This window comes from Typopeltis vanoorti, chromosome 3 (assembly GCF_054136105.1).
Source record: "Typopeltis vanoorti isolate ZY-2024b chromosome 3, IOZ_Tvanoo_1.0, whole genome shotgun sequence".
Taxonomy (NCBI): Eukaryota; Metazoa; Arthropoda; class Arachnida; order Uropygi; family Thelyphonidae; genus Typopeltis; species Typopeltis vanoorti.
The window spans coordinates 136,868,362-136,886,609 of record NC_143551.1 but is presented as its reverse complement, the minus strand read 5'-3'; the positions used below and the strand labels follow the sequence as shown (position 1 = coordinate 136,886,609).

General features: G+C 35.1%; 1 protein-coding gene across 7 annotated transcripts in view; it reads left to right on the top strand.

Moving 5' to 3' along the window:
* The window catches only part of dop (microtubule-associated serine/threonine (MAST) protein kinase dop), a 677,535-nt gene that overhangs the window by 465,072 nt on the left and 194,215 nt on the right, over positions 1-18,248 (top strand). For all 7 annotated transcript variants that reach the window (XM_090390876.1, XM_090390874.1, XM_090390878.1 and 4 more), the window contains one exon: positions 17,899-17,969. In XM_090390876.1, coding sequence (XP_090247002.1) covers positions 17,899-17,969 — 71 coding nt within the window. The remainder of the gene's footprint in view (positions 1-17,898; positions 17,970-18,248) is intronic.

The window sequence follows — 18,248 nt, the reverse complement described above, 5'->3', positions numbered from 1 at the left end:
AATTGCGTTCTGGTGATATTCTCATGGAAATAATGCGCAAACAACATTCCGAGAAACTACTGAGAGTAACGACAATGGGTGGAATACAAATTGCAGTAGCACCTCACAGAACACTCAATTCCAGTAGAGGAGTGATATCAGAATGGGATCTCTGTGAGGTTCCTGATGAGGAGATATGTTCAGAGCTTAAAGATCAAGAAGTGATGAGTGTGAGGCACATCCTGATACACAGGGATGGTCGCCTGGTCTCAACCAAGATCATCATCCTTACTTTTTGATACACCTAGGCCTCCGACATCTGTAAAAGCAAGGTATCTCAGCTGTCCTGTTAGAACATATATCCTTAACCCACTGAGATGCATTAAATGTCAAAGGTATGGACATGCCCAAACTGCCTGTCGTGGTTCTACTACCTGTGCTTGATGTGGTAGTAAAGAACATGAAAAAAAAGCTAAATGTGTCAGCTATCGGGGAGATCATCCAGCATACTCTCGTGCATGTCAGAAATGGAAAGATGAAAAAGAGATACAAAAAATAAAAACGGAACAAAACATTACATATCAGGATGCTAAAAGAAAGCTAGCCACCATTACACCTGTTCTACGATCCTCTTATGCTGAAAAAGTAACAATTAAAAAAGTGCCAACAGCAACTCAAACATGTATGTCTATTCCACCATTACATAATTTCACCATATCTGAACTTTACGATCGTAAGTGCTTCTCTGTTGAGCGCATTAATCACAAGACCTATGGCCTCGCTCCAGAGACAACTTCAAAAATAGTCCCATTCAATGAAAACTCATCTGTCAAAAAAATTATGGTGGAGACTTCACTCAAAGATAAACCACCATACACTCGCACAGAAAAAATGGATACCTCGATACCCACTGAAAGCAAACTAAGCATACCAACTGACCCTAACACATTTGATGTTTTGAACACTCTACCAGAGGAAGAGATGGACACTGGCCATCCATACTTCCCTAAAACAGTGGGTAAATATAAATCTCAACCTCTCGAAAACCAGACAAGTCAATAAAATCAAAACAATAGGAAAATTTTTACAATGGAACTGTCGTGGGATCTGCCAGAATATTGACGATATAAAGAAGTTGATGCAGAAACACAAACCTTTCTTTTTCTGTCTACAGGACACTTACTTAAGACCCAATGAGGACCGTATCTTTAGGAATTTCACTGTTGTACATAAGGATAGAACTGGAGATAGTTCTGCTCATGGAGGAGTAGCTATCCTAGTGGGCAGTCATACTCCTTTCCATCAGGTCCAACTTAATACTTCTGGAAGCAGTAGCGATTCGCTTCTCTGTGGGATTCCTTATAACAGTATGTTCAATTTATTTGCCACCAAATGCCGAGTTAAATGAAATTGTCTTGATAATCTTATCTTGCGACTGCCCGAACCCATACTTTTGATGGGTGACTTTAATGGTCACAATACTCTATGGGGTAGTGCCAACACTAATAGACGAGGTCAAATCATTGAAAAAATTCATGATAATAATAACCTTTCCCTTCTAAATAATAAACTCGATACTTTTTTCCATATACCTACCCGCTCATATTCTGCAAATGATCTTACAATCTGTTCCCCTTCCATTCTTCCACTGCTCATGTGGGACGTTGAAGAGAACATATATGGAAGTGATCACTTTCCTGTTCTTTGTACAATGTCTTCACAGAAACTATGTTCACCCACACGGATACCTATATGGAAAATGGATCAGACTGACTGGAACACTTTCTCTCATCTTGCAAAATTTAATGCTGATGCCATCAGTCAAACACCTATCAATGAAGCTGTAAAATATATAACAGAATGCATTGTCCAGGCAGCAACAACCTCCATCCCAAAAACATCATCTCAATTTCCAGTCTATCCAAAGTCTTGGTGGAACCCAGAATGTCAGACAGCCAAAAAAGATCAACACAGAGCATGGAGCATATTTCGTAGATACCCCACCACATCAAATTTAATAACTTTCAAGCGTGAAAGACGTTTCTGACATCTTACAAAACGTGCTCGAGCCAGAGCACGTTTTGTAAGACGTCAGAGTCAAAAACAATCATGGATCCAATTTACTACATCAGTTAATCAAATGACCAGTCCAAAAATTGTATGGGATAAAATCCGGAAAATGAAAGGCAGATATAGTACACATTGTTTGTCCACCTTAGACTATAATGGAAGTGTTCTTGCTGATCCCAAAGCTATTTCAGATACTTTAGGAGAAACTTTTGCTAAAATCTCAGCAACAGCTTCATATTCTCCGGAATTTTTAATGCTAAAAGAGCAGCAAGAGAAACAAAGGCTTAATTTTTCTACCAACATTCTTCAGCCATTTGTCAAGGAGGAACTAAAAAGAGCTCTCCTACAATCTCACCCTAGTGCAGTAGGACCTGATGACATCCATTATGAAATGATAAAACATCTACCATCATCTTCTATGGATCTTCTTCTGTTATTATACAATAGAATCTTTGCAGAGGAAGAGTTTCCAAATTCTTGGCATAAGTCAATTGTCATTGCTATCCCAAAACCAGGAAAATATCCAACAGGATCTTTTCCTGGTTTCCAGCAAGCAAATAATTATCGACCCATTGCTCTGACCGGCTGTCTTTGTAAGATACTAGAGAAAATGGTGAATGCCAGACTTCTCTGGTACTTAGAAAGCAAAAGTCTTCTTTCCAATACACAATGTGGTTTCCGTAGACATCGGTCAACTTTAGACCATTTAGTTCGGTTAGAAACATGTATAAGAGATGCATTTCTGAAGCAAGAACATCTTGTCTCGGTTTTTTTTTTGACATGGAAAAAGCTTATGACACAACCTGGAGATATGGCACATTAAAAGACCCCTATAACCTAGGCATGGCATATTATGGTATAGACCCTCATGTTACGTGATATTGCAGATATGCCATATCACGTAACATGAGGGTCTCAAAGGACACCTCCCTATATTTATAAAAAACTTTCTGTCCAAGCGAACTTTCCAAGTCAGAGTGGGAAGTATACTATCTCAACCATATCTTCAAGAACAAGGTGTTCCCCAAGGCTCTGTCTTAAGTGTAACCCTTTTTGCTATTAAAATCAATTCAATCATTGAACAGCTTCCTCCCACTGTAGACAATGCTCTATATGTTGATGACTTCACAATTTACCATCACTCACGTAACATGAGGGTAATTGAAAGACAACTTAGCAAGCAATTGATCATGTCTCTCTGTGGGCTCTTAATAATAGGTTTAGGTTTTCAACAGAAAAAAGTATCTGTGTACACTTCTGTCGAAAATGCACTCATCGCCCAGATCCTGAACTAAGAATGAGACCTACTGTTATTCCAGTTACTACGGAAACCAAGTTCTTGGGACTCATTTTTGACAGAAAACTCGCGTTTCTAGCACACATTCGTAAACTAAGAGAAAAGTGCAAAAGAACTTTGAACCTCCTTCGCTCTTTATCCTCTACTGAGTGGGGTGCTGGTCGAGCTTCATTGCTCCATCTTTATCGTGCACTTATACATTCAAAGCTGGATTATGGGTCCCAAGTCTATGGTTCGGCAAGGCAGAGTAACCTACGATGGTTGGATTCCATCCATCATCAGGGTATACGGATAGCTACTGGTGCCTTTCGCACCTCATCCACTCCAAGCCTCTATGCCATGTAATCAAATAACTGCCCTAAAAAGTTATATAATAATAAAAAATATTATTATTATTACAAAAGCCGATAAAGGAAATGCAACAGTTATCATGAATCAAGAAGAGTACAACAGAAAAATGCAAGATCTCCTATGTGACAGTTTCACGTATCAAATTATACGTCGAGACCCTATGATGTCTCAAATGAAAAAAAGTCTGGATATTACTGAAAAAAGTGACGTCATGGTCCAAAGAAATCATCAAGAAAATAAAACCAATTCACATTAAACCACCCTGTATTTATGGATTACTAAAAATCCACAAAACTAATATCCCCCTATGCCCCATAGTCAATAGCATAGATAGTTCCACATATAAACTGGCCCGGTATTATCCAAGTAGCTTGTCCCCCCTTACTGGCAACTCCTCTACTTTTGTAAAAAATTCAGTCCATTTCAAAACACTGGTTAAAAATCTTATCCTAAAAAATTCAGACATAATGGTTAGTTTTGATGTTTTGTTAGCTTTATTTACCTATGTACCACTTATATACACTCTTCATTTAATCAAGTTTAAATTTCCCCTGATATTTTTGAATTATTTAAATGTACTATGAATGCAGGTTACTTTACATGGGGAGGAAAATTCTACAAACAGATTAATGGTACTGCTATGGGTTTCCCACCCCCCCTCCCAATTAGCAAATTTTTACATGGAACACTTTGAAAATAACGTATTTACCACAATTACATACAAGCCACAAGTGTGGTTACGCTATGTAGATGATGTGTTTACCATTTCTTGACACATTAGTCACCCACCTTTGAGATGGATCACCATCTTTTTCCATTTACAGGAAGCCTACACACACACAGGAAGTTACCTACATAAACAATCACATCATCATCCAGTCCAATAGTATGGCATTTTAAAAACACTTACACATGGAGACAGCCATTTGTGCTAACGATACAGCTCTGACCACAGAACTCCAATATCTTCACCTTATGTTCTTAGCCTATGGCTATAATCCCTACAAAATAGATAAAATACTACATAGGGCCATTACTTTGCCCTCTCCTAATACACAAGAATACAACATGACCATTTCTATTCTCTATCAGAGGTACATTAGAAAAGATAGCCAAAGTATTAATGAAACATGCCCTTCACACCACTTTCAAACCTCATGTCAAGCTGGCAACTCTGATCCGCTTGCCTAAAGACACACTTCACCCTTTAGCACACCCAGGAGTGTATGAAGTTCCTTGTGACTGTGACTTGGCCTATTATGGGCAAACAGGAAGATCAGTTAACATCCGCCTGGAAGAACATGAAAAATACATTCGCTACTGTTACTATGGCAAGTCGGGACTGGCAGACCACATTTTGGACACTCCTTCACACAGGATTAGATGGAGGAAAATTAATGTGCTATTTAGGAGTCATTACAGATCTGAAAGATTATTTTTTTTATCAGCATTGGCTTTGAAGAATTCTCCCAACCTTAACAAATATGGTTGCATTAATTTGCCAAAAATTTGGGAGACTGTTATCCTAAGAGAAACTCCTGCATAGCTGTTTTTCTTTTTTTTCGTTAAAGGATGCCAAAAATAGGACTTTAGATCTTTTGTCCATTGCAATTATATTGTTTCACTCACTCACTCACCTCACAGTCGCGTGTACAAGTGTGTTGTGCTCTGATGATGCTGAGTTGAAAATCAGTGAAAAATAAGGTTAATAAAACATCTCTGTGATAAAATTGTGTGGTGTTGTTAATACCATGAAAAATAAATCATGAATAATAACCATCAATTATCTGTTAGATTGTTAGATCTTTTATTTTGGAAGTTATTTTTCTGGTCTGTGATCCAAAAAATTACACTGCTTATATCACTGAAACAATTCTCCATGTTTGCAAAATTTTTACAAAAAAAAAAAAAAAAAAAAAACTGGACATATTGCAGTTGTCTTTCATTAAACTCTCCATCTTCCTTTTCTTTCATACCAAAGCCTGAAATACCTGCAAGCAAACTTATGCATTTAAACTTGATTTTGAAAAGCCTAAAGAGCAGGAAGCTTGCATCACATCCAAATTGCAGGGATGGTTTCTGTTTTCATGTGAGTTTTTGGATGTATGACCATGCTTTCACCTCTTGCACTTGGATTTTTCTCAGTACATCATTGTCCACAGCAAAAAGACAGTTGCCTGACTACTTACTTTTTCGTGTTATTCTTGCACGGTATGAGGTGCATCTAGAAATTAAGGTCCATTCAGAATTTACTGCCAAATAAGATATGGGAGAGGGAGTCGTGCATGCATCGTAACATAGATTGATTCATTAGCTAGCTGTTGACCTTTTTTTTTTTGTTGTTGTTCTATCATTATGGAACAGATGGTGTAGTTGCGGTCAGTTGGTGGATTGAGTAGTGGAGACAGAGTTGTAGAGCTGGTGCCCTCCCTCGATGAGCCTTTGGACTCCCTGGAGGTGTCAAATAATAATAATTATCGTATGTTGTTTTCTATGAATAATTTATAAGTGCTGTGATAAAAAATCCCACCAGTTGTTGGCGGTTGATACAGAAAACAATAGTGCTGCAGAAATTCATCGATGACTATGTAAGGTTTATTGAGCCTAACGTAATGAAAAACAGTACAGTTAGGCAATGGTGTTGTTTGTTTGTTTAAAGAAGGCAAGATCTCTTTCCACTCCCAGAAGACGGTGGCCATCACTTTTTTGATTGGCTGTGCCTGTTTGAATTTTTTTGTTTTTGGAGATGATGAATGGTGCCACTGCATTGATTGTTGTTTTGACTCGACATTTCTGTATGAAATCCACATTTCATCACCAGTCATGATACGTGAAAGAATTCATTATTTTTTCCTTCATTTTCATAATGCCCCAAACATTTTTGAGCTGATTCCACTTGTTTCTGTTTATGTGCATCAGTCAGCATTTTTGGGACTCATCTGGCACAATTTTTATACCCGAAGTTTTCTGTGTCAATTTCTTGAATGATGGATTCCCAGAAGTTTCACAATCCATCATTCAAGAAATTGACACAGAAAACTTCAGGTATAAAAATTGTGCCAGATGAGTCCCAAAAATGCTGACTGATGTACATAAACAGAAACAAGTGGAATCAGCTCAAAAATGTTTGGGGCATTATGAAAATGAAGGAAAAAATAATGAATTCTTTCACATATCATGACTGGTGATGAAATGTGGATTTCATACAGAAATGTCGAGTCAAAACAACAATCAATGCAGTGGCACCATTCATCATCTCCAAAAACAATTGTCATTTTACAATCTCCGTGATTGTAAAATGATAATTTTCAATCATCTTTTTCAATCAACACTTTTTCCAACAAATCAGCCGTCACTACACTTGGCCAGCTGCTGTTCATATTGCCAATTCTTTAAACAAACACCACTATTGCCTAACCTTACTGACCTTCATTACATTAGGCCTGTAAACCTTACAGTCGATGGTCACTATTGTTTTCCGCCAACAGAAACTGTATCACACCATGAACCTCACAACTGGAAGGATTTTTTATCACTGCATTCCTTTCAAATTATTCATAGAAGACAAACGATAACAGAATGAAAGTAAAATAGCCAACAGTCAGCCAGCTAATGAGTCGCTATGCTACCAGGCATGCACAACCCCACTCCCATATATTATTTGGCAGTAGATTCTGAACCTATATACAGAAAATGATAATGAACCATGTGGTAGTCATGTAATTAATATATCTAGAAAGGATAGGCAGTTGTTTTTTCTTTTTCTGTAGTGAAGTGTATTTTGGATGCATTTGAATGCACTAAAACATGCATTTAATGTATGTAGGCTATAAGGCCAAATAGCAAACATAATTATCTACATCAGTGTTTCTCAAATGTGTTTCTCAATTTTTGTGATAAAAAAATATTTTCATCCAAATTACAGTGCATTTTGCCTGTTTATACAATTATATTTGCATAAAAACTTTCGCCAGCCTAATATTGGGCTGGCGAAAGTTTGTTTTGTTGTAAATGCTAAACTAAAACTAAAGAAGGTTTGTTTTGCTGTAAATGCTAAACTAAAAAACTACCAGTAATACAGCAACAATTATGTCAAGTACTGTGAGCTGTTTGGATTAACATAATTGGTTATGGTTTGTATGGACATGAGCCTGTCCTAGAATGATATGTGATTATTATAAATGGTGTGAGTACATAAATCAGGATTAAGAACACAGGTGTGTGCTGCGACAGAAATTTACACTGTCAAGTGTGCCACAATCTGAAAGTTTGAGAACCACTAATGTACATAACGTAGCACACAGCTGGTGTATGTGCAGCTGTGTTGACTGTTTGGTTTACTAGAAATGTGTCCTCTGAACTGAACTACTTTGAGTGTGAGGCTTGGTTTTAGTCTTGAGCTACTTGTGGTATGATAATTTTTTTTTCTTGGTCTGCTAGTTGGTCTGTTTTTAAGGCAATCTTCAATTTGCATGTTTTATATATATTTCCCCCCACCCACAACATTTTGTTTAATTTTTCAGATATTCCTTTTACACTAAGCATGGTAATGAATCTTTTCAAAGGACTCCTTCAAGTTATAAGCATAATAATAATAGCTTGTGGAAGACTGTGATAACTTGTGATCAATTCCTGTTATCGTAGGATGATAATTGTATCAAGTTTATGGGTGGTGCTATGGTTGTGTATAGTGGGAATAAGTACTTATAAAGGCATGGCTACTTTCTAGAAAAGGAAGGCAAATTACATTCTGATGTTGATTATTTAAGTGACTGAGGAATATAGTAATGTGCGAGCTAGATTCTAAATTCTAGAATATCAAAACTATCTGCAAAATGCTAATTCTTTCTTCTCCCCTTCAGTAAAACCCTGTGCATTCCATAATGTAGAGGAGATGGTTGCCTATAAAGCACTTGGGTGTGGAGGCCATTTCTTTGGCCATAAATATCCAATGGCAGCAAGTATCATGATTTTATTTTTATTAGCATTTCTCTATCATAATCATTTCCTAGCTTCATCTCCATGACCTCTTCACTTCACATGCCCTCCATCCTGTCTCCTATTTTAAAGTTATTAAAGAAATGTCAGAATGGATATTAGGAAAGAACTTGACATTGTCATCCAGGAATATGTTAGCTGAGCTAATCTCTGCTAACATATCCCTGCCAACCTGGCAGACTGTTCTCTGCCAGGTTGGCAGGAAAAAGACTCAGAGGAAGACCAAGATATAGATGGATTGATACAGTAAAAAGTGCTTTAGAAGACAGAAATATAAGATCTTGACAGGTAACAGATTGATTTGGAGGAAAATTGTAGATAGGAAGTTAGTGGTTATATAAGTTTTTCATGTAGTACTATCATATCCTGTACACTCCTTGAGGGTACATGCCAGGAATTTGATGATGAACAAGTGGCACTTAATGATTTTATGATGTTGATGGTTAATGAATGATGATTCATTCATCAACAGAGAGTCCCAAAAATAGGATATTATGTATAGGGCCTCACAACAATGAAAGGAAGAAGATTGATATTTTAAGTAGCTTCTTCAACCGTTCCTTGATATAAAAATTACAGTTGCTTATCTCAAATTAAAGCCCAGCCACAGCATATGTCCTCTTCATGAGTAGGTATCACTTTCACTACAATCTACAAATAATAAGCATCTTTGACTGACTTTTTTTTAATTCCCAAACACAAGGGGCTGTAAACGTTTTTGTAAAGAATATAAAAAGCTCACGACAGTATGTGCCTCCCACTCCCCACCTCCTCAAGTGGGTGGGTATAAGTGTCCCTACAATTTACAAAGAATACAGTATCTTCAGCTTTCTGCAATATCAGTGAAACATTTTTATTTTTTTTATATCTGATCCACATGCATTTAAGGTCAGAAAGAGCTATAACACATTAGTGTCGTGTGTAGACAAGAAGAATAAAAGAGAGGAAGAGTCTTTTCACGTTTTGCTTGAATAACTGAAGATTGTAATCTTTGGGGAAGGCAAAGTGGGGAAGACTGTTCCAAAGGACAGAAGTAGATGGAATGAAAGAGAAAGCAGAGAAGTTGGTTCGGTGAGTTTCAAGCTGGACTGTAAAAGGGTGTTGGTTAGCAGTGGCTCTTATTTTAATGATTTTGGAGGAGAGTGGAGGAATAATAGTGGCCAATTCAGCAGAGCACTGTCCATGAAAGTATCTGTAGAAGAGGAACAAGCAGAAACTGAATGTCTATTGTTGAGAGAGGGGATCATTAATTAGCGGGATTACCCTCTTCTGGATAGAATCAAGCAGAGAATTTTGGTGCACCACCCCAAATATGGGAGCAATATTCCATGGCTGGGTGGATTTGGGTTTAGTATAAAGTTAATAGGTGTGAAGTACTGTTGAAATATGGTTATGCCAGGAAAGATCAGAAGTGCCGGTCAAGGTGAGGGGGGGGGTATGAGCTCTTTCTTGCAGGAGATCAGACAGAACTGAGTTTTGATGGCACTGAATTAAAATGACCAGGTCTTAGTATAAATTAAACATACCAAGAAATTAAATTCTTGGCTTAATCCTTTATCTAATGTAAGCAAACAAAGTTTGCACCTGAAGTATTTTCAGGACTGGGGCAACTCTGGGTCTGGGTAGTAACCCTTCCCATAATGCATAGGCATTATACATGTCTGTAAGGATATGTGCTTTGCATTATATGATACTAAGGCAAGCGATGTGAAGTCATTAGCTGCTATATACGAGTTTCCCTAATCCTGAAAATATTTCAGGCACAAACTTTGCTTGCTTACACTTGGATAAAGGGTTAAACCAAGAATATAATTTCTTGGTATCTTCAATTTATAGTATAACCAAGTGGAAAAACTTCCAGGTCTTAGTATATGAGGTTTGACAATAATTAATTGAATTGCAGTCTTGCCTTCATGAGTTAGAATGATTCACACAAGTTAAAGGTAAGTATTTTAAAACTTCAGTTCTCTGTTTTCACTAATTAACTTTTCCTGGTCCAACATAGAGGATGTTTATGCTCAGTATAGAATCACATTTGTATGCTTTGTCAACTAATGTAAACTGTGTTATTTGTTTAGTTGATATCTGATAATAGATATATATATATATATAACTCCAGAAGATGATATTAATATGAACATCAAACCTTTAATGTAATGAAAATATTATATATCATCTATGCTTAGTGCCTTGTACAGTATCAAGAAATAATAGCAATTTATATATATATAGCGAAACCTGTGGGATATCCATAACTATAGAATAATATGCATGCCGCAGGAAATAACTTTTTTATTATGTAGATATTTCGTCTTGTGAATCATAAAACGTCATCAGTACAACTAACGAACAACAATAGAAATTGAATTCAAGAAATAATTTAAGCATGTGCACTACTGTTTCTTGAATTCGATTCCTATTGTTGTTCGTTAGCTGTATAGAGTACTAAAGTAGGAATTGAATTCAATTTCTGTTGTTGTTCTATAGTATCATAAGACATTATCAGTATACAGCTAACGAACAACAATAGGAATTGAATTCAAGAAACATTAGTGCACATGCTTAAATTATTTCTTGAATTCAATTTCTATCATTGTTCGTTAGTTGTACTGATGATATTTTGTAATACGTAAGACGAAATATTTACATAATAAAAAACTGTTTATTGAGTTCAATTCCTATTGAATTAGTTGTACTGATGGTGTTTTATAATACATAAGATGAAATATTTACATAATTAAAAAAGGTTTTTTGCTGTGGCATACATGTTAACAGTTATAATAGTAAATAATTCATCTCTGTATATCAGAACAACAGCACACTTGGTTAGCCCGCTGAATATCATCTTGGTTTGTCAACACAGGCTCTGAGTTTAAATTCCAAATGGGATTCAAACTCAGAGTTCAATGGATTTGGGAAGATCTTTAGGTGGTGGATGATTTTTCGTTGTTTAATGACGCCACTGCAATGATTATTGGATGCCTAATGTGGCTGGAAGTACCATGCAATATTCCTTATGGCGCATGCACACCTATTTTAATTAATTTGCATTTTACATATGTTTATAAAGTATGAAATATTTTGCATTCCTGTAAAAAAAGTTTTTTTGTCTAACATTTCCTCTAATATATACTTACAGAAAAATACGATACTGTACTAGCATTTAATAATGAGATATATATCTTACTGCAGAATATGCAAACATTTTTTTTTAACGGGGGGAAACCAATGTGTTCTGGTATTTTTATAAAAAGAAAAATTTTAATTTCACAGAAATAATTTTTTTCCTAAAATAAACTGGAACGAAAAAATCTGCAGATATGTTGAAAAATGTGTACCATCTATTAAAAGAAATATTTTGTGGAATGGCATGGAATTTGGTGGTGGTATCAGTATTTCTTATAAATTTCACTACAGAACAGCAGTTGGTCACAGCTCATTTGCATGTTGTTTCTTCAGTAACAGTACCAGTTTGCAACATGTGTCTGCACTTAGAAGTGAAAGTTACTCTTTTATTTGCTAAAACAAATAGTATAACCATTACACAGAAAATATCAGACTTTATTTGGAACTTATTGAGCCCTTGCAAACACATTATATTAGGTATTCTTTACCATAATTAATTGGCACCAAAAAAAACTTGATGGTGTATCCTCAAAGGATTTAGGGGACTATAATATCACTACATGATTATGTTTACATTATTACTAACTTCCTATCAACAATTTATTTCCATATTAGTCTGTTATTTGTCTTGACTCAAACCTCAGTATTGTCAGATCTTGCATTATTCTTCTAAGGCACTACTTACAGCATCATATTACCAAGAACATTGTCATATTCTGAATGTCTTTCTTGCCATTCTGTTTTAGTGATCCTAACACCATAGATTAACTCTGCTCAGTACATATTTGAATACTAACAATGGCAGGCTAGCTGTCATTTTTTTATGTAAATTTATGCCACATAAACAACTGAAGGAACTCTTTAGTAGAATTGACGATAGGTCATTTCTTCTGTGATAAATGATCCATTATGCCACCCCACCCCTGTACTTTAGATAATACTAAGATCTTAAGGTCAGATATCTCTTCTTGGCCAAACTTTTATGTTCATCCTTTCTTGCCATGCATTCATCTTACCCATTTCCTCCTCAGCTTTTAATAAATTTAGAATTTTCTTTCTCTTTTGAATAATTTATATTGTACAATTTTTCATATCTGCTGTACTTTAGAATCTCCTTCCTACATTTAGAGTGAAGAAAGTAACTTGTCGATAGACAGTATCTTTTCGTATTAACTCACTTCATGCTTTGTCATGCAAACAGCCTATTCCTGTGTCATGTATTTTCTCTACATACTTCTATAAATGCTATTCAACCCAAATGGCATCCATAATCTCATTGCTTTGTTCTAAATCTCCTCTTTCTTTTGTTTTTCCCCAAGAGCTGTTTAAAAAAAAATCAGTAATTTCTCTGTTTTCATCCCTAACCCATTCATAATATTAATGTACTATAGGTTCTGCAATTCCTTGTGCTTGCAATTGACACAGTAAAAATTTAAAAAAAGTTGGTAAAACCAATCTGTCAAACATCAGAGTTTGACATTGCTGAGGAAACAAATTGGTACTAGACAAAGATGATGCTACTAGCTGTAGAACTTGACACCTGAAATCCTGACATTTAGAACATTCTCCAAGACAGTAATAATAAATTAACTAAATGCTTAATTCATAATAAAACAGTACACTTAAAGAAATAATTTTTCTAACTTGCTCTCAAATGACAATGTACCCACTATCCTTTTCACTAATATCCTCCATCCAAAATTATTGAAAAAAAAATGCCATTAGTTTTTGATTTCTCCATTAAAAAAACATGCAAAATCATTTCTGCTATTATATGCATATATCACGTAGTTAAAAAACAACAACAAAAAAACTTAAGTCTTCTTTCAGTAATATTCCTAAAAATGAAATCCCAATCACTCCTCAATCTTGGGAAGACACATGGCATTGCCATCACTAGAGTGGACACAGAAATGCTGTGTTTTAAATTGCAGTAGCAGTTCTTGAAGTCTGCAGCCAGAAAATTGCAGTTCATTCCCAGTTATTACCACCATTTGTAATCTCCTGAAATACCCACAAAAAAAAAAAAAAAGAGGTTGAGAACATCATGTTACTGCTGCCATAATGCATGTTTAAATTATTGTGTTCCCTTTATTTATGTAATATCCAAAATTTATAAACCTGAAGTTCTTTTCAGACTGTCATCAGTTGTTGTAACATTGATTGGTTGGTTGGTTTATTTTGATCTCAAAAATAATCAACCATTTGGCCATATATTTCTCAGAAATTTCAGAAAACTACCAACTGCATAACTACACTTTCCTGAAAAAAATCTGACATTTCCACAAGAAAGGAAGTGAAAATCGGATTTTGATGTCATTTCATTAGCTGCTATTAACAGATACCATGGCTCTTATTGAAGATGTGTTTCTTCATGAAATACTTTGAGCTGGCTCTGTTGTGTTCATAAGCCATTTGTCTGTGTGGCTCAAATCCTTCCTAATATACTTCATCTTACAGAACTACCTTGTATAAAATTTACTGTGGCATTGGAAATTTAACTTATGCCTTGATGAATTGCTTTAAAGTAGTGAAGAAAATTTTCCTTAAAATTACATTCCTTTCCCAAAATTTAACTTTTAAAATTCCATAATAGCAGTTTGTATACAAATACTATCTGTCTACTGCTGTTTAAACCAGTCACCAAAATAGCTTCTTCCCTTATTTACTCTTCCAAAGACCATTGGTTTCCTCCTCCATCCAGGTGTACAAAATTCTTTGCTGGTGTCATTTGATTTGTTATGATTAAATCATGAGGTCTGAACTTATCAGAATTATATCCATCACGATGCTTAATGATAGTTCTGAGAATTACTTTTAGGCCTAACACTCTAGTACATATTTGTGCTATTAGTGGCTGTGGCCATCTAAGTGTATAACTCAGTTACAGGCATTTAGATCTTTGCTTCTGAGTTTATTTATTTGTTTATTATTATTTTTGTTTTTTTAATATCAGTACCACACATGCACACAAGTTTCAAAACCTATTGCAAACCAGTGCCAGCCTAAATATTCTTGTATTTAGGCCTATCTTCTACTTGCTTGCAATTATTTATTATAATCCTATGTTGATCCTAAATATGCTATAGCCCTAACAAGGACTATTCTCACATAAACTCAACTCGAGATAATCGATATTTCAACAGATTGTGGTGAAATTAGTGTTTTGAACCAGTTCCTTACTTCTGTTTTTTGTTCCTGAAAAGTCATGCACTATGTCAGTTACAATATGCAAGTATCTTCCTAATTATATACAAATCAGTGGATAGACAAAGTGATATAAGTTGGACATGCTTTATTGTGAAAATCACTAAACAGGGTTTAGTTTAAAAATAAACAAAATAAAAATAAATATAAATCTGTTCTTTAACAACCATGTTAAGGAACAGATTTACATCTGTACCTATTATTATGTAAATAGATGCTTAACTTTAAAATGAAATATATATATATATATATACATATATGAAGATTGTTGTTAGCCAACTTGCATAAAAATTTATAGACATCTATTGTTACACCTGATATCTTGAGAATATAGTATTCTCAGTTATCATGGTGTAACATGAAAAATAAATAACATAAATAAAAACCCCTGCATAAAAAGGATAATTTAATTAATAAAATATTCTTGCATCCAGTATAAATTGAGTAAAATGTAAAGGTCTATTGTTTAGTTAAGATAACAAAGGAAAAGAATGTATTAAGATGTATTATGACTAAACAAGGAATTTGTATTAAATAAGTAGCTAACTAAGAATTAATATAGTAATGCGATTAAGAATGAAAGAGTTAAGTGCATAAGTATAAAAGGATGAGTCATGAAATACGCTATGTAAGAGGCTACAGATTAAGCATTAAGTAGAATTCTGAGAAAAGGTTTAAAAGGGGGTTAAGATAGAGGCTAACAAGAGAAATAACGGATCGCTTAGGGCCTATACCCGGATAGAAACTTCATTACGAGTTGCCGATCAAAATGACGTATGGCAGCCAAATGCTACCCAATTGGTAGACAGACGTAAAACAAGTAGGAGGCGGGAAAAAGAAGTAAGAAAGGGCGCTGTTAGGGAAGCAGCTATAAAAGGGTTGGTAACCCCCCCCCGAGGCTTTTTTTTTTTCGAAGAGTAGGCTCTTTTGGGTTTTGGGGAAGACGTTTAGATAGCCAAGGAGGCTTGAGGCCCTTTTGCCAGAAGAGAAGAAACGTTTGGATTGTCGCGGCGGTTTTAGTTTGGTTTTCTAGTGGATTTCACGGTGTTCCTGAGTGGAGAGATATGGCTTATATCCTCATGCCACAACAAGAAATCGAAGGTGAGCGGGAAAGCTATTCCCGTATTCCTATGTAGAAAGCGAAATACACCATAGAGTCATAGGAAAATGTGAAAATGTCGATGTCCTCGTTTCGGATAGTACAGCCGACGGCACAGATGTTTATATAGCCCTGAATTGCAAGAAGTTATGCAAGCAAGTTCGTTCAGTGGAAGGTAAAGGCCTGTAAGTGAAGCTAAAGAAAGGTATTGTGAATTTTGTCTTATGTTAACTAGAAGTTGTTTGTGATAGGTACCATTGTCATAATACGGAACTGTTAAAGTGATTAGGGAGAAATTATAATAGGACTTTAGAATTTGATAGAGAGTGTTAGAAGTAAGCTAGCTAGTGTTGATAATTTGTGAGTAATTAATGATCCTAAGGATCTTGAGTGTCTACTACATTGTAAAAGGAAAGTTAATGACATAGTTGTGTGTTAATGAAGTAAATGGTTTTGTTAATATTGAGTTTGATTAGTGTGAATTGAGTAATCAAGTAGCCTGAGGAATTTGAATGCCAAGTGTGATGTGTAGAGAATCGGAATTGTCATAAGTATGTGCTAGAGTAGTTAATGATTTTGTTAGTGTACTTGAAGTTGAATAATCTAATAATATGTGGTGATCTAATCTTTCCATGTTAAGTGAATTCATGTTTTGTATGAAATTTTGTAGCGACATGATCGTAGTAACCTTTGTCGAATCATAGCCCAACTACTTGTATTAAGCTAATTTTAGTGTGTGAGTGATTTAGTTGAGTATTTTGATATGTACCATGTTTAGAGAAATAATAAACCTTTTGTTTAATGATAAAAAAAGTTGTCTGATATTGCTAATCCAATGCACCACTTAGAAACATTCGAGCCTAACCACGCAGGGAATTAATGTTAAGAAACGGGAAGTTTAAGGAAATAATGTTGAGTAACAAGAAATAGTGTCACGACTGCAATAGTTACACTTTCAGATATTTGAGCTCCCTTTCTCTGTTTATGTATAAGATATCTTAAACTAAATATCCCAAAGGGCGCAGTTAAAATACAAATACTAGGGATACTACGGGGAACAATAGCTCAGATATTAGTAGAAATTTTGGTGATGTTTTGAAAGTAGAAGTTAGGAGAATATAGACGAAGGCAGTTTGTAAGACAAACAAAATCATAAGATAGAAAGGGACATAACACTATCAGTACCTATATCTGCTTGTATATTATAGGTTTCCTCCCCTTGCACTGCTTAACACCTAATCTTCCCTGTCAACCAAGAATTATCATCTATCCCTATTTGTCAACCAACAAATAGGGATAGATGTAACTTAATCTGTCTGTATAGAAGGGAAAAAAACATCATAATACAGTAAGTTACTTGATTGATCTCCACAATTTTTTGTTTATGGGAGTGAGGCAGTTTATTAGAGCATTGAAATATAAGTTCATTCTCTAAATAATGAATGAATCTTTGTAGGAGGGGGAGACAACCATTGATATGCTCAGTTTTGGGAAGTTTCAGATACTAGCAAAGGTTCAGTATTCAGATAATCTTAAAAAAAAAAAAAAAGAAAGAAAGAAAGAAAAAGACCTTCAAACTCATCACTGCAAGTGATTAATTTTCAGATGTTCAGTTGCGGTTTGGAAAGATTAGAAATTAGCAGATTGAATGTCATGTAAATCAGTGTACATAAAATGTATATCAGTATATAATTCAGCACTGATGAAATTATGAAATATTAAGCTCTTGGTGATGTGTTTTTTAAAAATGTTTGAATTTTTTAATTTTCAGTTTGTTAATTACGTCTATGGGCCACATTAAATTAACAGATTTTGGACTCTCTAAAGTGGGATTGATGAATCGTAAGTATTGCATACATTTCACTTATGAATATTGAAATTACATAGCTTGATTGAAATTGTGCATAAAGGTTTTTAAAATTTGTGTACAGTTGACTGCCACTATACCACCACAGGAATAGTTTGTTATAGTGACTTAGGTTAGGACTTTTCAGTAGTTTGTCTGTCATATCACCTCTTTTCTGCCTATCCATCAAACTCTGCAATATACTTTCCCTCAACCCTTCCACAACCAAATTCCCAAGTCCTGTCATTGGCTTAGTTCCCTGATATTTGGACCCT